Source organism: Suricata suricatta, chromosome 9, assembly GCF_006229205.1.
Source record: "Suricata suricatta isolate VVHF042 chromosome 9, meerkat_22Aug2017_6uvM2_HiC, whole genome shotgun sequence".
Classification (NCBI taxonomy): domain Eukaryota; kingdom Metazoa; phylum Chordata; class Mammalia; order Carnivora; family Herpestidae; genus Suricata; species Suricata suricatta.
In genome coordinates, this window is record NC_043708.1 from 81,929,362 (window position 1) to 81,954,717 (window position 25,356).

Sequence of the window (25,356 nt, forward strand, 5' to 3'; positions counted from 1 at the left end):
ACTGAAGGGGGTGAAACTGAAGGGTGACTCTTTCAGTTCCTTGGAAGTCACTTAAGACAGAAGAAGAAGGGCTTGCAATAGTGGGAGGAGTTGCAACAACATTGGCTGCCTACTTTTTTGTTCTTCTGATCAGAAGCAATCAGCAGTCAGAGCAGAGATCCCTGATACTTGGAGGATAGGACTGTTTTTGCCCACACTGGCTCCCTCAAGCTTTGTGCAGACTACATCAAGAACACACATGCCTCTACCTGCTAAGTGACTGGACATAATGAAGAGATAATAAAGATGGGGAATGGGCAGCTTCTACTGTGCTAAGAGCTGAAATTAACCACAGTGAAGGACTATTTACTGTCCCAAGTCTTTCCTTGAAGTTGCAAGCCTCCAACAGACTGTAGGATTCCAGAATAGTTAAGTTAGACAGATTTTGCCTGTGCAATTGTGTATAAATGGGCAGACAGATTTCCTGGTGCTGCCTGTTCTTTCATCCTCCCAGAATCCTTTCAATGTCCATTTTTTCCTTAATGTTTATTTTTGAGAGAGAGAGAGAGAGAGAGAGAGAGAGACACACACACACACACACACACACACACAGAATCTGAGCTGTCAGCACAGAGCCTGACATGGGGCTCAAACTCCTGAAATGCGAGATCATGACCTGAACCGAAGTCAGATGCTTAACCAACTGAGTTACCCAGGCACCCCTCAATGTCCATTCCTGATTTTCAGGGGTGGGTAGCAAGTGAAACTGAATATTATAAAAGTGTTACTTCTCATTTTTATTAGTAATTTCATTGCAATCTAATCAAAATCCGACAGATTTTTATGTGAAACTTGCGAAGCTAGTTGTAAAACGTACATAGAAATTCAAAGGGCCTAGAAATAGCCAGGGTAATCTTCAATAGTGACAGTGTGGGAGAATTTGCTGTATTGAATGTCAGAACTGATTAAATGACCATATGTAGTACAGGGTGATACTGGCTTGAGAGTAAATAAATAGGAAAGTAGAACAGAATGGAGAGGTTACAGTGGATTCAGACATGTATGGACATATATGGACATATATGGACACTTAGCTTGGGAAAAATGGCAGAGGAATATGGAAAGGATGATTTCAGAACTGTGGTATACTCATTGAATGACCACATGGAAAGAAGCAAAACTTCATTTATTTCATTATACATAGAAATAATGTCTGAGATTATAGACCTAATTGTGGAAAGCTAAGTGATCCAACTCTCATAAGATAATATGTAAGAATATATGTATTATCTCACATTAGGAAAAGATGTAAGTATAACAAGAAAACAATCATTAAATATTAATACACTTGATTAGTTAAAAATGAGAAATTCATTTCTTTAGGACATTATGTGAAAATGTACTGTGCTACATATTTTGTAGCTATTTTCAAAAGAAAAAGTTGAAAAGGAACCTTAATATAATCCTTACTTAACAGAGGCTTAGAAAATTAACCTTAAAAGAGATTGAAAGAGGTCAAAGGCTATAGTGTTTGCCCTGAAGGCACTTTTATTTTTATAATAGATTTAATATGTGTATGAAATAAATAGCAACACTAAACAATAAAGTTATCATCAAATTAGATTTAATATGTGTATGAAATAAATAGCAACACTAAACAATAATGTTATCATCAAATTTTATTTTTATAATAGATTTAATATGTGTATGAAATAAATAGCAACACTAAACAATAAAGTTATCATCAAATTAGTGGTAGATCCTTTGTACATATCCATTTTCATTGTGAAAGCAACCCTGGTTACCCTTTTTAAAAGTGCAACACTCCTCCCTCAAAATACATAGACCTATAATTATCACTATACATTACTAATTTCCTGTCTCCTTTTTTTCTCTTCATAAGCTCTTACCACAACCCAACACATTTTCGTTATTTGTCTTGTTTATTGTGTGTCTTGCCTTCTTCCCCCAACTTAAATGTAAGCTCCATGAAGGCAGAATTTTTGTCATTCTGTTCCTTTTTGTACCTGCAAAGTCTGATACAAGTAGATGTTCAAATACATGAATACTAGGGTGTTAGAAGCTTCTGTGAATAATGTATGTGATAAAATGAACGAGGTTATAAAAATTGGATAATAGATGTTACTCAAAACTGGGTTTGCATCTTTCTGGTTGTCCACCCAAAATAAAATACATAAGCCAAAGAACAAAAGAACAGGGAAGGAAAGGATTATACTTGCAACAGGTAAGGAGAATGGCAGGAATATTCCTAAATTCCTAAAGCAATGTCAGCTTGAACAACAAAATTGGGGAAGTTTTAAGCTAAGGGCACAGGCATATTTGTGAAGGGGGTGTGACAAAGGAGAGATCTGTGTAGAATTGGGGTAAAAGTCATCCTAAATTGACAGGATCCAGGTCCTAGTTGACTGAAGCATGAGGGTCAGTAAGGGTTGGCATCATCAACCTCTCATTAGTCTGCTTTTAGAGTGCTCAAAGGGGTTTAAATCCTTTAAAAAACAACTCAAGAATGTGTTACTGGTCAGTGTTTAATTTGGAAACAGCACTGAGAATTTTACCATTGATTTACTGTCTCTCATACGGTTCACCTATTTCCTGGACTGGTAGAGACCAGCTTTTCCATTCTCTCTGTTCCCTTAAAATCCTTAACAATGGAGGTTTTTTGCATTTCTTGCTAATTCAACACCTAAGAAATTCTGCAAGAAGTGTGCCATGGACAAGCATTGCTGACAGGGCATAGATAAAAAATGGGGGCCTAAAATGACTTACCTTATGTTAAGAAAGCCATGTCCAGTCTTTTTTTCCTCTGGGATCCCTAACCTTATCTACCTACACAGAGACTGCTATAACTAGCTAAATACGTGGGTCAATCACTTTGTAGCTCTGAAGATTTTACTCTATTTTACTCATATTCAACATTTTGTGGTTATGCTCTGAATGATGTTAGCCTTAGGAACCCTTTAGATACTTGTTTATTAGTGAAGTCTTAATGTTCAGAACAAAAATATACTTTATGAAAACAGGTTGCAATTTCGATTTCTGGTTTGTTATGAAAGATTAATTGAGCTAAGTATTTGATTTTAACTTTTTAAATGTTAATTTATTTTGGGGGTGGGGGTGGGCGGAGAGAGGTCCAGAGAGAGAGGAAGACACAGAATCTGAAGCAGGATCCATGCTCTGAGCTGTCAGCATCCAGCCCTATGCAGGGCTTGGACTCATGAAACGTGAGATCATGACCTGAGCAGAAGTGTAACTGTAACTATTTAATGGATCCTTTTAGGTGACTGTAGGCAAGGGTTTTGGATCTTAGATTTAGAACCAGCCATATCCTCTCTAAGGATTGACCATTAAAATGCAAAATACAGTCTTTGTTTCTCTACTGCTGTCTTTTTGGGAATGAGCAGTTTGCTTAGAGAATAAAGCCAGCTGTCTCTTAACCTGGATCCTCCATTTAATTTGATTAAGTAATAATACATGTTTTACTTTGTGTAGACCTTCTTGTTAGTATGATTTTGTCTCTGATTTCATTGTTTTTCCATTGATCTGTTTTTGCTTCTTTGCTGAGATCACGCTGTCTTTTGAATACATGTTATCAGAAGTCAAAGTAACAAGCTGTGTTTCTGGAGGCAGATAGACTATGTTTGATCGTGGTTCTGCCTCTTGTTGGACTGTGAATGAACCTCAGAATGTCTTTAGGGCTATTGTGACAGTTAAATGAGCTAAAACATATTTTAAGTGTTTAAAATAGGTATGTAGTAAAGTTCAATAAATATTTATTGCTTTATTTATAAAATTAAGATGTGTAGTATAGAATGATTATTTTTTCAGGATAACAGAGAAGGCCTTTTCTGATCATGTTAAATCTAATAGCATCTGTTAACTCTTCATCCCTTACCCTGCTATGTTTTTCTGTGTGGAGCTTATCATAACTTGATATTAAATGTTAAATTTGTTTTCTCCTACTGGATTGCACACTCTACAAGGGCAAAGAAAACTTTGTTTTCTTCATAGCTACCTATGTTCACTCTAGTGCCTAAAACAGTATCTGATTTGCAATAGATATTCAACACATATTTGGTTAATAGATGAATAAATTAAGGTGTATGATGGCAACGAAAGATTTTTTAAGGGATATCTGTTAGATTGTTTTTGTAAGATTTAATAGATGGAGGCAGAGATGTGAGGAAAGAAAGAGACCAAGTTATGGAGCCAAGAAAGCCTTTATTGGGATCTGCGATTCCCGGGTGAGGGAGGTTCCATAACTTTGGGAGTGGGGAGTCAGGGAAGTTGCGCCTGGAACGGGAGGGGTGAGGTATTTTATGGGTGAAAGACTTCCGGTCCGGTCCTAGGAGGGCAGACCACCCAATTAGGGCACTTTAGCAGGATGGGATAGGTTGCCTCCTCTGTCAGGGTGATGGGAAGCTGGGGCTTCATGATTGGCTGTTTTCAAACTGGTGCAGGACATTCCAGGTCTGCAGGTGAGGGGTGGGGTCGTCGGTGTACGGTGTTTTTCTCCGACCCACAGCAAAATGGCCACTTGGTCACCATCTTAAGGTAACTCTTACAGTTTTAATGAGTTACTGCTTTCTCTGAGGAAGCACATTTTGTTTTGGCTGTGCCTCTGAACTTTTGTTGCTAAAGGCACCTGAAATCTTATCCTTCTTTTTGTTAAGCTATATGTGAAACAGAGCCTGAACAGCCTGTTCGACATTACCCATTATGGGTGAAAGTAGAAGGTGAAGTAGATCCAGAGCCAGTTTATATACCAACGCCTTCTGTCATTGAGCCTATGAAGCCATTATTGTTGCCTCAGCCAGAAGTTTTACCTACTACTGTGAAGGGCAAACTGCTCACTGGAATTAAACCTGCACGGGCATATACTCCCAAACCCAATCCTGTGGTAAGCCCAGAGTTTCATCTTTTATTGCAAGCTACAAATATTGTTTGTAAAGATAATGGATTTCAACCAGATTTTTGGTTTATATTCTGTGAATCATTATGCTTTCAAGTAATATGTCTGCAAGCCATTGGCCTTTCTGATTTAATCAGCTTAATTGCGGGCCCAGAGCTGTAAAAGTAGAGTGGATGGTAGTAATTCTTAAGGACAGACAAATCTCTTTTCAAGAAGATCATACTAAGTTGTGGGGTTTTGTTTGTTTTGATTTGTTTTTAAACATGACTAGCAAATTTTTAAGGGAGAGGGGAGAAAAAAGCCTTTTGAAGAAACTTCTTATTCCTATAGTATAGAATAATTAATTGAGATGTACTACATATTGTTAATAGGAAAAGCATTAAGAAAAGTTTTAAGAAGTTACTCTTTTTAAAGCTAATTTCTTTATAAACAGGTAACAGTAAAGTTCAGGATTTAAAATAATTGTTGATACATGACTATGAAGATTGATAGGTCAAAGAGCTGATGCTTCTGTTAAGAGCTTAAACCTTTCTGATTATTAAATTCATTTCAGTCTTCCAAGTACATTAAATTGAAGAAAGGCGCTTTAGTACAATGCTATTCAATGTGGTCTCTGTGCTGGTCTTAGTGCTGATCCAAAACTATTTATTATGAGTCTGATGAAATAAGTATAGAAAATAAGAGTGAATATTTAGAAACTTTTTACAGCAACTTGATAGAGTAATTTTATGTGTATTAAATCTACTACTAAAAAACTTGGGCTTGTTTTTACATATCTTTTGTTTTTCTAGAAACTTATTTTACAAAAGGAACAGTCTATGTTGGACTGATAATTAAGAAGTGTATCCTTCATTTCAGATAATTTGAGAAGGGCTGCTCTAATGGAATCTCAAATTTCTTGATAAAGAATCAAATTTTTTCTGACTGTCAAAGATACCACCCATATTAACTGTACTTGTTAAAGTTTGCATTTAAAAATTTCAAATGTTGTACAGAAATAACGTTTAAACATCCTTTTCCTTTTGGAGTCTAGCATAGTTTTTTCCTCTAGTATATGGAATGTTTTGTATGAAACTTGCAGATTCGGGAAGAGGACAAGGATCCAGTCTACTTGTACTTTGAAAGTATGATGACTTGTGCCCGCGTTCGAGTATACGAACGGAAGAAAGAGGAACAGAGACAACCGTCACCGTCACCATCCCCATCATTTCAGCAGCAGGGCTCATGTCAGTCTAGTCCTGAGAACTGTAGTGTAAAGGTGAATTAATTACTGCATAATTTGTCTTTTTTAACTTCCATTAACCTGTTGCTGGTATTTAGAATTAACCTTACTATGAGAATAATTTAGAGTAATTCTTATGGAGCAGAAAAGTCTTACATGATGTACTTACCAGTTTGTTTTTCTGTGAACCTCTTCTAGAGGACAGTCCCTTTAAGTTATTTAAAGTACTAATCTTTCTGATGCTAAAGTAATTTTTAAAAATACAAACATTTTTGTTTTTTATTAAATTATTTGTCTGCAACTACTTGGATTTATATCCTTCTGCATTAGTGAATTTTCTAAATAACTGAAACTTGTTCCATTAAACATCAAATAGTTTTCCTTCTTTACTAGAATACACTATAAAGTGTGGTGTAAATTTGATGACTCAGTACTGTCAAAGGACATTAGAGAGCAAGGATACTTGGTTTTGCCGAGGGTTGTATAATATTGATATTAATGCAACTGTGTGTATAGAAGTGAAGCTGTTGCCACTTAAATCTTTCTGCTGTTTCAGGCTTCTTTGAGAGACTTAATGTTTATGTTCTTATCTTTATTGATGATAATTCTGTGTTGAAATATTTGTGTTATTCCCTTCTTTAGGAGCCTGATTCTGAACAGCAGCCCTTGAAACCAATTACCTGTGATCTAGAGGATGATTCTGAGAAATCGCAAGGTCTGTATTAAAAATAAGTCTTTGCATTATAGAGTAATTATGGGTGGTACACATACCAAACCTTTCAATCTAGAATATTTTTACCTACCCCTTTTCATGCTTCTGTAAAAAATAGTTAAGTCCTTTCCTGTTAATTGGTCTGTTTATCACTCCTAAGATATAAAATTCATTCATGTTGATATGGTGGGTTGTTGCAAGAGACATTTAGGATGAGGTTTTTTAAAACCTCTTTCCAAGTCTCAGCAACATTGGCATCATTATTGAAAATTTCCCTCAAGTTCTCAGTAGCTGCCACCGTGGGGGAAAGGAGGGAATATTACTAATTTACTGTCAGAGGCTAGAATTACTGTAATGAGAGGTAGTGTCGGTGGCATTACCTGTTTGTTTTTAGTTTGGCTTCTTAACAATTCAGACAGAAGCAGTACTTCCCAACTTTTTTTTTTTTAATGGCTTGATATACAAAGTGATAGTGTTTTTATCATATACTGAGATTATATGGACTGCTGTAGTGGAGAGAATCTGCCTGAGAACACAACCACCTTGAAGGCTGAGGGGATCTGTATCCAACATATTTGTAATTAGCACATTGATTGGGAGACTGTAGAAATTCAGCAGTCTAGAAAAACAGACATCTAGTTAACATGTTGCCACGAATATAAATACCTAAATGAACTGCATACAATGTAGAAATGGCACAATCATATCTTAGAGGCACAGAAGTAATTCAGAAGTATTTGCAGTAGAAACTAGAGGTAGATCACATCTTTTTTTTTTTTTAAACCACAGTGTTCTCTCTCTTATTGTTCTTTAGGATTGACTCTACCCATCACATGTTATAAAACATCTTGCAAGTGTCTTTACTTTGCTATATGGATAGCAGAGCACTAAACTATACCAAATATTCCTAACCTTGGTTATAGGTCATGCTTTGTTTGCAAGATAACACTTTCTAATATAATAGTCATAGCTTTTCCAGCACCTGAGAGGCTTAGTCAGTTAAGCTTCTGACTCTTGGTTTTGTTTCAGGTTATGATCTCATAGTTTTCTGAGTTTGAGCCCTGTGTCAGGCTCTGTGCAGTGAGTTTGAACTCTGTGTCTTGTTAGTGCAGAGCTGCTTGGGATTCTCCTCCTTTCTCTGCCCCTTTCCCTGCTTCTGCTCTGTTTCTCTCAAAACACACAAATAATCCTTTAAAAAAAAAAAGTCATGGCGTTTAGAACAGTCTTAAGGTGGGACTTCCTTTTTTTTTTTTTTGGAGACCCCAGGGGTGCCTGTGTGGCTCACTTGTTTAAGTGTCTGACTTTGGCTCAGGTCATGGTCTCACAGTTTGTGGGTTCAAGCCCTGCATAGGGCTCTGCACTGCTGGGGTATGGAGGCTGCTTGGGATTCTTTCTCCCTCTCTCTGTCGGCCTCTTCCCCACATGGGCGTACACATGCGTGGTGGCTCTCTCTAAATCAGTCAATCAATCAATCAGTTAATTTAAAAAATTATTGGAGACCGCAGACAATGAAGTATCATATCATAATCTGATTCTCTGGAATATTTCTATTTTTTTTTCTTGAAAAAGTCCCAAATTATGAGTGTTAAATTACCACTGAAAGTACATGGGATTCAGACACTAGACAACTTGTTCAATTTCGAGGGCCTGGCACTTTTCTGAGAACCTAAGGAAAATAAGAGTTTTTCAAAGTTCGGTGCAAAATGCTGTGATGCAGAGATGTCTTTCATTTCTTTATCAGAAAGAAGCTGGAAGTCTTCCTGCAATGAAGGGGAATCCTCTACTTCCTATGTGCGCCAGAGGTCACCAGGTGGTCCCACTAAACTGATAGAAATCATCTCAGACTGCAACTGGGAGGAGGATCGGAACAAGATTTTGAGCATCTTATCCCAGCACATCAATAGCAACATGCCACAATCACTTAAGGTGGGCAGCTTCATCATTGAGTTGGCTTCTCAGCGAAAGAGCCGGGGTGAGAAGAACCCTCCTGTTTATTCTTCTCGTGTGAAAATCTCTATGCCATCATGTCAAGACCAAGATGATGTGGCTGAGAAATCTGGATCAGAGACTCCTGATGGTCCATTATCCCCTGGGAAAATGGATGATATCTCTCCTGTGCAGACAGATGCCCTGGATTCAGTAAGGGAGAGATTACATGGAGGCAAAGGTCTGCCTTTTTATGCAGGGCTTTCTCCTGCAGGGAAGCTTGTGGCCTATAAGCGTAAACCCAGTTCAAGCACATCTGGGCTTATCCAGGTGAGAATTATCTTTAATCTGGATGTAGCACAATACTTAGGTAACATCTTGATTTTTCAGAGCCCTTTGTGGGCTTTATATCATTTATCTTCACATTTCCTGGGAACTGGGTGACAAAATACCTTTTTTTAAATAGGCCTAGGTTAGATACATACCTAGAGTGAATTTTTGAGCCCTGTATTAGCATATGATTTTATGTCTAGTCTCAGGAAGTTCCTACTTTTACATCTTTATTGCTTGGGATCTAGTGATACTTTGACAACTAAGAGTAAGGGGTTCAGTCTAGTTTTTTGGGATTATTATTAGCACGTAGCTTTCAAAAGAAAACAAAATGAAATTGATTTTAAGTGGCAGTATATGTTTGGAAACTAGGAGAAAATTTTAATTTTGTAAGGTGTCACTCAAAACTTTAAAAAATTGAGCCACAGTTTATTCCCCCCCCCTTTATTTGCTCCATAGGATTTTTGCTAATCATTGTATAGTATTAAATATGTCCTTGCTGTTTAGTAATTCAGGGAGGTTATATTAGTAAAATTACATTGGTATCTAGAAAATCTTTGCAAAGAAAGGTTTTGAATTAAAACGTAATTACAGTAAAAAGGTTTTCTCCTCTTAGTAACATTAAATGCACTTTTATATCAGAGTAGCAAATGTATGGAAATGTCTGACAGTCTTGCTAAGGTTACTTGACTTTAGTACCTTGACCACTTCCCTGGGCTGAGGACTATTTCATTAATAATATGAATGATCTATTTACTTAAAAACTTTTTATTGCAGTTTATTCTTGATGATGCTATATAACTGCTTCTGTTGGTATTTCTTAAACTCCTAATAATGAGAACAATGTTTTCTTCTTCCTTCCATTTATTGATTGATAACTTTGAGAACAGAGACTTACCTGAGCTCATTTCTAGGGACACTTGATCCATTAAAATAAAGGTGTAGAAATTTATGTTCTTCTCTCCTGTCTAGAACTCAGAAAGCCACCATAAAATGTGAACTTGTATAAGCAGTCAAGTCACTGTAATGCAGGCTTTGGGAAAACTGTTGAATAGTCTTCAGAGCAAGTCCCAAAGGAGCAAATAGGGGTATCTGGCCTAGACTTCTAGAGACCCTCAAAAATGATAGTAAAATTTCCTTTAGGCTGGAAAGATCACCTCCTTTCTGTCACATTCAAAGCAGAGGTGTCCCTGAATCTATCTGGGAATAATCACAGTTTCACTTACATAATAAAGAATAATTGGTTTTGTGTCTTTGAAGAGAGAGTGGCTTGCTCTAGCTATTCTCTGTAGTGATTTCCTGTTAATTTCGAGAAGAGTTTCTCCACCACACTTCACCCTCTCCTCCTTTTAAATGATGGATAGGAGGGACAGAAAAGGATGTCTTCTCAAGTCTAGGAACTTTGAGAACATGGGTAAGGAACTTGGGAAGTTTTTGTTCTTTATTTTTTAAAACAATCTTGCTGCCCCAGATGGGTAGTATATCAATCAACTCAGGCAGCAGAGAAAAATCTTTCTTATTAAAAAAATTTTTTTCTTAATGTTATATTTTGAGAGAAAGAGTGAGAGAGGGAACGTTAGTGGGAGGGGGCCAGAGAGAGAGGGAGACACAGAATCCAAAGCAGGCTCCAGGCTCTGAGCTGTCAGCACAAGAGTTAGACACAGGACTTGAACTCAAAATGTGAGATAATGACCTGAGCTGAAGTCAATTGCTTAACTGACTGAGCCACCCAGTCGCCCCATGGAAATGAAAAATCATAATTAGTTATTGATTATTTTCTTCTGATGGTTCAGTGATTGTTCCTAAAATTAGAATTCAGTTTCTCCTAGCATTATCTTGAGTTAAGTTTTGTTCAAGAGAGGACAATATCTTTAAAATTGAGTTTTTTGAAAACTGAGGGGACCTTGTGGATTAGCTATTATAATGATGGTTTTCTTATAAAAGTAGACTCACCTTTACTTTTCAAATATGAAGGATGCTTAAAAGGACCCTTGTGAGAGAGGGCTTCATTGTGCCTCCCTGTTTTTTCCAGAGAGATTCTGTGAGACACAGTTTTTGCTGATTGTTAATAGTTTAAGAATAATTGCTTATTAAGTAAAATAGTTGGATGATTCCTTAGATTTGATTGTGTCTCTCACATCTCTAAGAGCAGATGTGATGAATTTTTAAGATTCGGTTTCCGAACTACCCCAAATGAAGAGATTAGTTCAGAATAGTAGATGGCAGCTTTCTATTTTCACCTTCTAATTACTCAGATTATATGCCAAATGGAAAAAGTCCATTTCTTTTTCCCTTTACATCTGAAAAATAGACTTTTAAAACCATGTGAAAATGAAACCCCTGTCAAGGGAGATTAAGTTAGCAAGAGAATTTTATCTTTACAGAATTTCTCTTTGCCACTTGTTTCAGGTTAATGGTAAGAGTTACCCGCAGGCTAAGTTGCTATTGGGACAGATGGGGGCATTGCATCCAGCCAATAGGCTAGCTGCTTATATCACAGGCAGGTTGCGACCCTCAGTCCTGGACCTCTCAACCCTCAGTACTGTCATCTCCAAGGTAGCATCCAATGCCAAGGTGGCTGCATCCAGGAAACCACGTACCCTGTTGCCTTCAACATCCAATTGCAAAACGGCATCCTCCTCCGGCGCTACAACAAATCGCCCTGGGAAGAATCTGAAGGCATTTGTCCCAGCAAAAAGACCAATTGGTAAGTTGGACTGTATGTATCTTTTAGAAAGCCCTGGGCCTTGGTGCTTGACCAGTGGATACAGGTATGGAGTTTGTGAAAATTAGAGAAATGAAGAATTTGGCATTATTCTTATTCTTGATGTCTGTCTTGCCTGAATTTTTTCTCTTTTTGATAACTTCCTGATGACCTATGATACTAGATAAATTGAATAGTTAAAATTATTTCTAGAGTTTTAGACTCGTTTTATAATTATAGAAAAGACTTCGGTTTTTAATTTTGTTTTTTAGAAAAGAAAAACATATTCTTAAGTACTTTACTTAACTTGGTGTTTCTTTTATGGGCACTAGTATTTTTTTTTTTTTAAAGGCACTAGTATTTTTGTAACCAATTACATGTATGTTCCTTGAACTCATGAAACCAAGGAGCTAGCAAATCAGTGAGTTGAGTTAGTGGTATAGGCTTAGAATAAAAGCTCTTGTAAAACAAGTATGAAAGCATTGCTTTAATGTGTTCATCCTTGTTCTATGAATGAAAACCTCTTTTGTTTAACATTTCAGTGCTAAATCTGTTAATAAATTACCTTCTTGAAAGCATTTGTGATTTAGTATTTAGAGTATATGTAGTTGGTTTATTGAATTCTTTTTGTTATTTCAAATCTGTTTAGGATTATTAAGTAAAAGTGTCTGTTGCTGTATTCTTATTCCTCTCATGGGAAATTGAAATCTGGCTGAATGCTAGAGTTGTGTGAAGATGGAGGACAAGCATTGTATGCCTTAAAAAGAGCCCATTTGACCTTTTTGAAAAAAAATAGCTTTAACTAGTGGTTTTCAGTCCTATCTTGCCGTCTTTTGAAAACCATATACATTTTAGGAATACGTAAAACTTAACTGTTTTATAGGAGGACAACAATAATAAAGAGGTGGAGGTGCTGGGACAGGAGGAAGTGGTGAAAACCTGTTTCAAGTTAAGAGGGCGAAAAAATCTTACTTTCTTCACTGTTTTAGATGATGAATTTGTGAGCTGCACAGTATCTTTTTAGTGTCCTGGCAGTTCGTCTATATTGCCTAGCCAAAAGAATTTTAGTAGGAACACAGTTTTATTCCCTTTCTTAGTATTGTTAAGGATTTGGTTTGGGTTGAGGGAAATGTTAGATTTCTGTGGGTGGAAATTGACACGTATATTGCAGATAGGTAGTACCTATAAAACTAGACCCAGTGGTGCACAATAAATGTTGATAAACACAATCACTAAGAGGATAAAATATGAGAACTGAAGATTTTTGACCTGCAAATTTTTATTTGCAGCGGCTCGACCCTCTCCTGGTGGTGTGTTCACACAGTTTGTGATGAGTAAAGTTGGAGCCCTGCAGCAGAAGATACCTGGAGTTAGCACACCCCAACCCCTAACAGGGCCACAGAAGTTCAGTATCAGACCTTCTCCAGTAATGGTCGTCACACCTGTGGTTTCTTCTGAGCCAGTTCAGGTGTGCAGCCCTGTGACTGCTGCTGTCACTACTACCACCCCTCAAGTATTTTTAGAGAATGTTACTGCTGTGACACCTATGACTGCTATTTCTGACGTGGGAATTAAAGAAACTACTTATTCTTCTGGTGCCACCACTGCAGGGGTTGTTGAGGTTTCTGAAACTAATACCAGTACCTCTGTAACACCTACCCAGTCTACAGCCACTGTGAACCTTATCAAAACGACTGGGATAACTACCCCTGTGGCTTCAGTTGCTTTTCCTAAGTCTTTGGTAGCATCTCCTCCAACTATAACTCTTCCTGTTGCTTCCACTGCCTCCACCTCCGTAGTCGTGGTGACCACAGCTGCATCTTCCTCCATGGTGACCACACCAACTTCATCTCTGGGCTCTGTTCCCATTATACTCTCGGGAATTGATGGGAGTCCACCAGTGAGCCAGAGACCAGGTAAGGCGTAGATGTTACTAGCTGGTTTACCATACAGCTGTTAATCTAACTTTATGGGTTTTTTTTTTAATGTTTATTTATTTTGGTAGGGGGGGATGCGAGCTGGGGAGGGCTAGGGAAAGAGGGAGAAAGAGAATCCCAAGTATTCTCCATGCTGTCAACACAGACTCTGACATGGGTCTCCGTCTCACAGACAGGGAGATCATGACCTAGGCTGAAATCCAGAATGGCTCTTAACTGACTGAGCCATCCAGGCACCCCAACTTTACATTGGAGATAAATTGAACAGCCTTGACATGTGGTTTACTGGGGTTGGAGATTTTCTCAGGATATTAAAAAATACTCCAAAATATTGTAATGGAAATGTTGGCTGAAGGACACTGAAATAACGCCTGTGAGAGTTGAGCACTGAGCCAGTAGAGCAGCCATCAAGTTGGGCACAGGAGGAAGTGCACTGCTGTGTGTTGAGAGCTTAGGGGTGCACATCTTTGAGTAAGGAACCCAAATGTAGATGTTCCTTTTGGGGGGAGGGTGCTTCTTTTTAATTAAAAAAGAGAGAGGAGAGGGCTTCTGCCATGCTTCAGCCAGGTTAAGGCCTTTTTCTCTCTCCTTGCTTAAGATTAAAATTGTAGGTCCTTTTGCTTAGTAAAAATCATTTGTGAATCATCCCAACTCCCATATGTTACTGATATTATTCTTCTACTTATTATATATGAACCGATTGAGATAGAACTAAGGAGACATATTTATATGTTTGGGAATCTTATCAGCTTTTCAGTTAAAATTTTTCTTATGTTGGCTTAGGTTAAGTGTACTTGAAATAGGAATATCCTACACTTTGGTAATTATTATATCCTAATTGAAATCTAATTCAGCCAGCTTAAAGTAAATGGTTTTCTTATTGTACTCAAAGAGAATTACTGTTTATTTAAAAAATTTTTTTTTTATAGTTTATTTATTTTTGAAACAGACAGAGCATAAGTGGGGGAGGGGCGGAGAAAGAGGGAGACACAGAATCTGAAACAGGCTCCAGGCTCTGAGCTAGCTGTCAGCACAGAGCCTGACGTGGGGCTTGAACCCACGAACCATGAGATCATGACCTGAGCCAAAGCTGGACGCTCAACCGACTGAGCCATCCAGGCTGCCCCTTAAATATATATATATTTTTTTAGTAATTAAAAAAATTTTTATAATGTTTTATTTTATTATTTTTGATAGAGACAGAGCATGAGAGGGGGAGGGGCAGAGAGAGAAGGAGACACAGAACAGGAAGCAGGCTCCAGGCTCTGAGCTAGCTGTCAGCACAGAGCCTGGTGCGAGGCTCGAACCCATGAATGTGAGATCTGACCTGAGCCGAAGTCGGAGGTTTAACCGACTGAGCCACCCAGGCGCCCCTTAAATATATTTTTAAAAGGAATTTTTATTTGGAAACTAACATTACTTGCTAAAACATAGGGTTAACTATAAATAATCTGGAAACGATAATAAAAAGAATTACATTCTAACTAGCTACTTTATGTTAACATGTGGCTTGCACTCTCTGTTAATGAAGAAAGCTGGAAAATACTCATGCAGTATCAAAGACTGGTATTTGTTTTTGTATGTCATCAGAAGATTAAAATTAAAAAATTACTTTCTTACAATGTGTTATGATATTCTATAATCATACACCACCTAAAAATAGCTTCTCTAATACCAATTGAGGAAATAATCAATTTTAACAGATTTTCTCATCTGCTCCTTTTTAAATGGTGTGGGCTCATAGTTGCTCCTTCTAAGTGTGTGTAATTTTGTTCTGGGTTCACAAAGGATCCCAACTCAGGCACTTTGATATCTGTGACTTTTTCATTTAACTTCCCTTCTTTTTCTCTTTTCCCTTCTTACCCTCACCTGCATTTGAGTAAACAATCAGATATTTAGTGTGTGTATTTTAAAGGCTGCCTTTAGTCCCTGAACTGGAGTACTTTGGGTTTGAATCACTTTCTAAACTGTACCTTGAGTAGAAATGGTCAGGAAATAGAAAGCTTTAACAAGCTTCTTACTTCAAATGAGACAGATGTTTTTGGTTTAAATTACACACTTTTTTCCCCATGAAGAGTTTTGGTCTCTGCTTTTTTTTTCCCCTCCTCATTTTCAAGAGTAGTTCCGTGTCTTCTATATATAATTTGTCCTGTAAATGGAGCATAACTTTATTTTAGAAGTTTGATAGGTTTTGTGGGGAGTGCCTGTCGCCTGTCTGATAGAATATCATATGTTAAGGTGATTTGTTTGGTTTGTCAATTTTTCTCATTAGTGACAAATTAAAATATTTCTTAATGTTAAATAAGTTAAACTAATTTGATTGGTGATGTTAATATTAGTTTCATTTATGCTTATTACTATTATTGTTATTCCTACCTTTTTATCCCCTTGGCCAAAAATCTGTCTGTAGATTACCCATACTACTTTTCCCCATGTCTTTAATATTTCTAAATAATCTCTTCCTAACATTAAAGTACATCTTTAGGTACTATTAATGGTTTGAAATTTAAGTTCACATCTTCTGCATTAAATTTTTGCCTTTTCTATTTGTTTTAAAACTATAATTTGCCTTTTCCTAACCAGGCTTTATATCCCTGCTTCTTTGATGTCTCTTAATTTCATTCCATTTTTTGGGGGTATGTATTTTTTTTCCTTCTGAAAAATAATTTCCACAGATCTTTACACTTTGGTTATTTGTCAGTAAATTTTCAAAGCCAAAGAGTTTTTTATACCTCATAACTTTTAGTCCTTGACTCTATCTTATGACCTATGAAGTGAAATTATAAGTCTAGTTAAGTGTGTTAACAGTCTTAATTTTAAGGTTAAAGAAGAGAATTTTATCTGAATGATCTGTTTAAATTTAATATGAGTCCAGATTTAGAGGCCTGTGTTTCTCATTTGGCCAGAGAGGGCCTAATCCTCTTAATGTGCACTTCTTGACAATTGATGCTTGCTTGCTTTTTTTTTTTTTTTTTTTTTTTTTTAACCGTTCTGATTGTAAGGCCCTATAATGTCTGGTTAATGAATAGGTTTTAAGGTAAATTGTTCTCAGCCATGAGATTATTTAGTACATGATAGAGGTGCAAGATTTCACCAACTATAAATTCAAATTAGAACTTATTTGTAGGGTGGTCAGATGCTGTGTTGTCATAATTTTTTGCTACATGTATTAAAGGAAAATTCTGATGCTATGTTTTTATTTTTTGTTTTTCAGAAAATGCCCCTCAGATCCCAGTGGCTACTCCCCAGGTCTCTCCTAACACAGTAAAACGTACTGGACCTCGATTGTTGCTGATTCCAGTGCAGCAGGGTTCTCCTACTCTTAGACCTGTCCCAAACACACAGCTTCAGGGGCATCGGATGGTCTTGCAACCTGTTAGGAGCCCAAGTGGAATGAATCTGTTCAGGCATCCTAATGGGCAGATTGTTCAGCTCCTCCCTTTGCATCAACTTCGAGGCTCTAATACCCAGCCCAACTTACAGCCTGTCGTGTTTCGGAACCCAGGTATAAATTTGGAGATCTTTCTAATGAATTTTTCTTTGGTGGAATCATTTGGCCACATGGCTTGTTAATACACTAAGATTTCTTAGTCTCTTAGAGCTAATCTGTCCAAAAAGAAAATTACACCTTGTAAGTCTTAATGTGGGCAGTGGTGATTTAAAAAGTTTTTTTTTTTTTTTTTGTCTCCTTTTACCAGGCTCTGTGATGGGAATCCGGTTACCCACGCCTTCCAAACCTTCAGAGACTCCACCATCTTCTGCTTCATCCTCTGCTTTCTCTGTTATGAATCCTGTAATTCAAGCTGTTGGGTCTTCTCCAGCAGTTAATGTTATCACTCAGGCACCATCATTGCTTTCTTCGGGACCTAGTTTTGTGTCTCAGTCTGGTACATTGACCCTGAGGATTTCCCCTCCTGAACCGCAGAGCTTTGCAAGTAAAACAGGCTCTGAAACCAAAATAACCTATAGCTCAGGAGGGCAGCCTGTTGGTACAGCCAGTCTTATTCCTCTCCAGTCTGGTAGTTTTGCTTTGTTACAGCTCCCTGGTCAAAAGCCTGTTCCCAGTTCCATTCTTCAACATGTTACTTCTCTTCAGATGAAGAAAGAGTCGCAGAGTGCAGACCAAAAAGATGAAACAAGCTTTTTAAAAAGAGAGCAGGGTACTAAGAAGGCCTTACAGTCAGAAGGAGAAGCTACAGATTCTGAGGTTAATATAATAAAGCAAAACTCAGGAGCTGCTGCCTCAGTAGAAACCCTGAGTGATTCTTTCAGAGATGGGGGTGATCATTTGGATGAAGAATCCCTTACAGAAGAAGGTCCCATAACTGTTAAACCTTCTGAGCACTCCTGTATCGCTGGGTCACACATAGGCGAAGACTATAAAGATGGAGATGAAGAGTTTGGGATTGGAAATCATAACAGTTCCAAAGAAAAACGAAGTGTTATAGAAGTTAAGACCATTTCCAGAAGAGCCAGCAATGTGACCGTTCAAACTGCAAGTAATGTACAGCTTAAAAAGCTTGGTGATGTGAAAGTGGAACAGCAGGAAGGGTTAAAAAATCCAGAGGAAAACTCAAATGAATTTCCAGTCATCTCTAAGGAAGAAAGTAAACTCGAATTATCAGGGAGCAAAGTTGTGGAGCATCAATCTTTTCCACAGCCAGAGGCCAAAGGGAAGGGATGTGGAGACTCTCTGGAGAAGGACAGTATTAGGGAGAGGTGGAGAAAACACCTGAAGGGCCCTTTGACTCAGAAATGTGTTGGAACTATACAAGAATGCAAGAAAGAGGCAGATGAGCAGTTAATTAAAGAAATAAAGACTTGTCAGGAGAATTCAGATGTTTTTCAACAAGAGCAAAGCATCTCTGATTTACTTGGCAAAAGTGGAACTACTGAAAATGTCCGACTTTTAAAAACTGAGTGTGATCCTTGGAGTAGGATTTCTAGTCCTACAGCCTTCTCCATTGTTCCAAGGAGAGCGACTAAAGGAAGCAGAGGGGAAGGACATTTTCAAAGTCACTTACTGTTGTCAGGAGAACAGATAAAACCAAAGCAAGAGAAGAATGGTGGGCGAAGCAGTGCTGACTTGACTGTTTTGGATTTGGAAGAGGAGGACGAGGAAGAAGAGAATGAGAAAACCGATGATTCTATTGATGAGATTGTGGATGTTGTTTCTGACTACCAGAGTGAGGAGGTTGATGATGTAGAAAAGGTGGTGAGCCCATTTTTGTTGTGACTGAAACCTCAAGAATTTAAATGATTTGTTAGAGACAGTAGTTTTTCCAGAAGATCACTAAAACCTGATACAGTGAATTGGATGCCTGGGTTTAGATTATGATTAAATGACTTTGTAGTTTTTAGGCTATGTCAGTCAGGTAACATTTGTTGAGCTTACATTGTTCTTTGAGACTAGTCTACCGTTATGGGAAGGCTGGCTTATCCCTTTGGGGATAGATGCTTGAGAGTCCCTTTCAAGTTAGGTTTAAAAAAAGAAATTCTGAAACTACTACTTCCATTTTTTTCTCAGTTTTTTACGTTTTCTCTGTAAAGTGACTATAGCCTGTCTGGGAGATGGATACAAAATGGAATGGGTGACCTTAGAACTAGAGAACTTACCTACCTATGTTTAGAGATAGGTTTTTCTTTTTGTAGAAAAATGGTAAATACCATGTAATATTTTAATATAACCCTGCCTTAAGTTGCTTTTTAATTATTTCCTAAAATTAAATAGTTTCTAGAATTTTTTTTTTTTTTTACATTTATTTATTTTTGAGAATGAGACAGAACACAGAGTGGAGCCAGGGGAGAGAGAGAAGGAGACACAGAATCTGAAGCAGGCTCCAGGCTCTGAGCAAGAGTTCAGCACAGAGCCTGATGCAGGGCTTGAACCCACGAACCGAACTGTGAGATCATGACCTGAGCTGAAGTTGGACACTTGAACAACTGAGCCACCCAGGCATCCCTAGTTTCTAGGATTTATATTCTGAACTTTGTCATCTTCCTTTGTAATATGACCTTTATAATTTAACAAAATTTTTCTGAAGCCATTTTTTGGTAGACTCCCTATTTAAGGTTGTAATCCTACCTAAGTGAGAAGCAGTATGATACAGGGCAGGAGTAGGACAAACTTTTTCTCTAAAGGGCTGGGTTCTTAACATTTTGGACTTTGCAGGCTGGATGGCTTGCTGTTGGAGCTGCTCAGTTGCTATTATAGCATGGAAGCAGCCATAAATAATACTAAGTGAAAGAGTGGCTGTATTCCAATAAAACTTTCATTTACAAAAAGAGGTGGCAGACTTTTGATTTGCTGATGCCTGACACTGGGGTTTGATGTAAAACATAAGATTATAACGAGCTGCCTGTAAAGTACCCTCAAATCTAGACCATGTCCCTTTCTTCAGGAGCAGATAATATGGCCCTCTGTGGTGATTATCATGCAGTTGGTTATTTTAGAATATTGCTTCCATGAGATCCAGCCTCTATGTTATCTGGTCTTTGTTAATGCCTAACTGCCTTAATCCATATAAAATAGAGCAAAAAGATTCCTATTTTTAAAATTTTAAAGTGTTTAACTATTCTAATGTTCCTTTGTTGGTTTTTTCTGTACCTCAATTGTCTCATTTGTAAAATGAGGATCTGGCTCCACAATTAGATGATTGTATATACATTTGCCTTTTCTATATATAGCCTCATCCTTTTTGAGGACAGATAGCTGTAGGTAGCTGACGAATCTGAATTTACTGAGTTTAAAAATTAGGTTTTCTTGTGCTTTTTGCAGAATCTCCCATTGTAAGTCACCCAGGATAAGCATCTTATCAAAGACAGTCCAACTTTAAAAACAGTGAAAACTATTGCTATTAGTAAAAGTGACTTATAATAGAACTTTTATTGTGTCTTAAGGGTGGCATTGCTTGGGTTTCCTAATAGGGAATCTGACATACATGGTACAATGACCTTTTTAAAAGTAAGGGCATTATATTAAATGATCTCTAAAATCTAAATTCTACATTGTATTTTTGTACCTATCTGACACGTATGATATCTTTGTGCTTGTGATTATTATATTGGACTAGTGTAAGGAAAGTAGTGAGTAGTCTATTTAATTTCGGTCTTCCATTGTGAAGTTCACTGGATATTATTTACAAAGTCTGCACACATGCAGTAGGCAGACATTCTTCAGTTTAAATTAAAGCATCTACCTACATTATTATTCAGACTCTTTAGATTCTGTCAGGACTCTGTTGATTTAGCTTTCTAAAGTTAATTTTAATATATATTGTTTTTATTGTTTAAATTCAATATACATTGTTGAAATTGTGCTTAAATTGGGAAACAAATGATGGCTTGCATTTAGTGTCTGCCAACCTATGGAACATAATTCATGGGGGTAAGTAATTTTTCCATCAAGTGTAAACAGAATTAATGAGGTGATTGGGATGCTTCATTTTGAGTTGTGCCTCTCAGGTATACTACAATTATAGATAACATATTCCTGCTTTAGTTTCTGGCATAGTAAACACTACTTTTAAAGGTGGACTTAAAAATACCTATATCCCATAATGCATATGTTCTACTATTTACATAAAATATACATCAGTTTCCATGTTAGGTGCTCAATAAATGCTTACTGATTGACTCTTTTTTGAATAATAAGCAAGTATGACAAGCTTGGGCTTTTTTGATACCTGAAATTCTTCAGAAGCTATCCTTGTATAGATACGATTGAGAGGCTTAGAAGACTGGGCTATATTCTGTTATATCTACATTGAGTGTGTCTTTGTGGGTGTATGATATGGGGTTAGCCATGAAGCACTCTTTTTTTGGGTGTTTATTTTTTTTTTTAATTTTTTTTTAATGTTCTTTATTTATTTTTGAGAGACAGAGACAGTGGGAACAGTAGAGGATCAGAGAGAGAGGGAGACACAGAATCTGAAGCAAGCTCCAGGCTCTGAGCTAGCTGTCAGCACAGAGCCCGACGCGACGCTCGAACCCACGAATGTGAGATCTGACCTGAGCTGAAGCCAGATGCTTAACCGACTGAGCCACCCAGGTGCCCCTGGGTGTTTATTTTTGAGAGAGAGAGAGAGAGAGACAGACAGACAGACACCGACCAAGCATGAGCTGGAGAGAGGCAAAGAGAAGAGGGAGACACAGAATCCCAAGCAGACTCCAGGCTCTGAGCTGTCAGCACAGAGCCTGATGTGGGCTCAAACTCAGGAACTGTGAGATCATGATCTGAGCCAAAGTTGGATGGTTAACTGACTGAGTCTCCCAGGCACCCCAGTCCTGAAGCACTCTTAAAATAGAACCTGAGTTTTTCTACTTTCCCCTTTTCCATTCATCAAATTTTGCTTTATTGCTAATTAATTTTAAGATTTATAAAGCTTTAATATTTCTGTAACCTGAATTTTGTCCACTAGAAATAACACTGAAGCATCAGTAGAGTCTAATATGTGTTTAGTATGTATCTGATTTTTAATGGAGTGCCTGGTTGTTAGTTTTAACCATATGTTGTCTTTGTAACTTAATTCCTTTTTAAGGTTAACCAGGTTAGGATCATCGGTATTCATGGTATGGTTTTATAAGGGGAGCATTCAAGTGAGAGGTTTAGGTGTACTTACTTTTCAGTATTATGTTTACTTTTGGAATGCTTTATTTCAGAATACCTGTGTAGAGTACATTGAGGATGATGAGGAGCAGGTGGACATTGAGACTGTAGAAGAGCTCTCTGAGGAGATTAATATTGCCCACATGAAGACCACAGCTGCCCAAACCCAGACTTTTAAACAGCCGTAAGTCTTAATTTCTCTTTGGATTTTTGGTTTTTGTTACTGTTCGTTTTTTTGTTTGTTTGTTTTTTTTAACCATAAACAAAGCTAAATGTTCCATTTAGGAGCTCTGGGTAACTGACCTGGTTCCTTTGTTCCTCTAGCTTTTTTCTGATTAGTAGATGAGGAGGGAGCTGGAATTCAGAGGTAATTATCTTGCCTTGGTTATTGCTAGAAGACCAGGTGTGAATGTGAATAACTTGTGCTTTTGGAGCCTGACACATTGGTATTAAAATACTAGGTTTGTATGTAGCTATTTTATCTTTTCAGAATTGGCATTAAATTCTAAATTTGGTTACTTTACTAGTTGAACAGGTGAGATCCAGTTAGGAAAACTTTTACCTATTCACCTGATGAAATCAAAATAGAGTATGATGACTTGCTCAGGAAAATTTATTCCATTAGTAAGCCTTGTATTGAGGATTTAGCGTGTGAGAGAGTGATGGAAAAGATATGAGTTCTTATTTTGTGCCAGACGTTGTGCTTTTCCTGTTACCTCATTCAACAGTGTAAATTAACAATGAATCAAGAAAGAGTAATTCTTTATCCCTGGTGATGCTGAGAAAGTCTAAGTGTAGAGAAATAGGCCTAGTAATTTTCTTCATTCCAGAGCTGTATGGAGGCTACTTCAGTGCCTATTGGAACTTTTATAAAACGCTGTTGTAAGACACTGAAGATGAATTCAGTAAACGGAGAGAAAGAATAACTAATACACAAAGAGTACAAACTGTAAAGGAGGAAATTGTTAAACATTTACAAATTTCTCTCTGTCAGCACACCATGAAAACAGTGCAAAGACAGACTTAGACTATGAGGAAAATATTTGCAGTACATGTTTGACAAAAGATTAGTATCAAGGGTATAAAATAGTTGCTTAAGTCCATAAGAAAAAGTAGATGGAGTAGATAAGTACATGATGGATATCACAGGCAGTTCACAGAAGAGGAAACCTGGACAGACAATAAACACATAAATTTGCTCATCCTCACAAGTAATTAGGGATACATATTAATTCACAGTGACTTCATTAATTTACATCCATAAAATTAGCAAATAATTGCAATTTCTGATAGTACTGTTGGGTCTAGTTGTAGAGCAATGGGAACAGACTGCAGGTGGGAATGTAAATTGGTGCACTTTGGAAAGTGATGTGACATGATGAAAGTTGACTTCCACATATTTCTTCCATCTAGCAATTCCACTCCTCAGTATATATACCCTGGAAAAGTTCACACGTGTGTACAAGGGGTCGTGCATGGGACTGTACATTGCAGTATTATTTGCCATTGAGTAAATTTGGAAGTAACCTATATAACTATTAGAATTCTGAAAACGAAATTTCACACTTTGAAAATTCACACTTTAGAATACTGTATAGCAGTTAAAATGTTTGAAATAGAATGATGTGTGTCAATATCTTAGATATAATGTTGAGTGAAATTAGATGAAGAAAGATTCACTATATTTAGGTGTCTTGGTGGTTCAGTTGGTTAAGCGTCTGACTCTTGATTTTGGCTCAGGTCATAATCTTTTGGTTCCTGAGTTTGAGACCTACATCAGGTTCTACATTGACAAGAACCTGTTTGGGATTCTCTTTCCCTCTCTCTCTCTGCCTACATCCTCCCCCAAATAAAAAACATATGCTATAGTGTATAATGTTTAATGTTTAAAGTGTTACATAATATTTTTTATTTACGGATACATTGCTAGTAGAACTGCATAGCTATGCATGGTAAAAACTCCTTTTGGGAGTGTTCACCTATGAGAAAGAAGAGAGGAAGGAAATGTGATTGGGTGGGCTGCACATAAGATCTCCTATATTTTTGAGATGTTTATTTCTCAGGCTAGGTGGTAGGTACCTGGTTGTTCATTATATGTTTTGTTTATTTAGTTTTGTATATATGAAATATTTTATGATGGAAAAATAATTAGCAAGTCTAGGGACTATTTGGGCACAGAGGGGAAAAAAGCATACTGTTGAATTAAATCATATTGCCACAAAAAGGGCCTTGGCAAAAAGAAACTGGTTACACTTTAAACAATTTGAGATGGTTTTGTTTAGTGTAGCAGTGAAATAGGTCTTGGGTTACTATTTTAGTAAGACATTGGAAAATGTTGTCTTTACCTAGGTGCCGTACCCATGTCTCTGCAGATGAAAAAGCTGCTGAAAGGAGTCGAAAGGTATTTACAATATATTCAATGACAATTACTCACCTAATAAAATTGATAACATTTGTTATTAGGGTTTAAAATAACATCTATATTAGCTATGACTTTTTTCAGGGCAAATTTTACCAGTGAGCTAATAGAATCTGCTTCTTTTTCTTAATGAAATTACCATATTAAAATGTTTTTTCCTCCTTTTAATTCTCTGTTACTCCCAGATGACAAAATATTCTAAAACAATTAAGATGGGTATGGGATTGATGAAAATTGTTGTGCTTACTTGAAAACTAATCCTATACTCTAATTATCTGTGTGACATGAACAAAACCTGGCATTTTCCTTTATTGAGACTCAAGATTTTCAGTATCCTAAGAAATTATTCTCTGAAATGATGGGTAGCAGTTCATAGAGCTATTAAATTTTGAACCTTCTTTGATTTTCTTAAACATCATAATACCATAATTAAGCAAGGTTTTTATCTTTACTAATACTATGAATTAAAGAGAGTTTGATTGTTTAAACCATTTCCCACTTGTTACTCTGCCTTTTTAAGTAATATAAAAACAATTCTGGAGATTGAGTGGAAGTGGAAGGTGGTGGTATTCAAATTAAAAAAAAAAAA

General features: G+C 37.1%; 1 protein-coding gene across 14 annotated transcripts in view; it reads left to right on the forward strand.

Moving 5' to 3' along the window:
* The window catches only part of MGA (MAX dimerization protein MGA), a 93,032-nt gene that overhangs the window by 57,518 nt on the left and 10,158 nt on the right, over nt 1–25,356 (forward strand). For 6 of the 14 annotated variants that reach the window (XM_029950297.1, XM_029950296.1, XM_029950293.1 and 3 more), the window contains 10 exons: nt 4,671–4,897; nt 5,991–6,167; nt 6,774–6,846; nt 8,585–9,099; nt 11,509–11,806; nt 13,093–13,719; nt 16,955–17,245; nt 17,439–18,955; nt 22,402–22,532; nt 24,698–24,749. In XM_029950297.1, coding sequence (XP_029806157.1) covers nt 4,671–4,897; nt 5,991–6,167; nt 6,774–6,846; nt 8,585–9,099; nt 11,509–11,806; nt 13,093–13,719; nt 16,955–17,245; nt 17,439–18,955; nt 22,402–22,532; nt 24,698–24,749 — 3,908 coding nt within the window. The remainder of the gene's footprint in view (nt 1–4,670; nt 4,898–5,990; nt 6,168–6,773; nt 6,847–8,584; nt 9,100–11,508; nt 11,807–13,092; nt 13,720–16,954; nt 17,246–17,438; nt 18,956–22,401; nt 22,533–24,697; nt 24,750–25,356) is intronic. The other 8 variants (XM_029950298.1, XM_029950305.1, XM_029950299.1 and 5 more) reach the window with 8 other exon arrangements.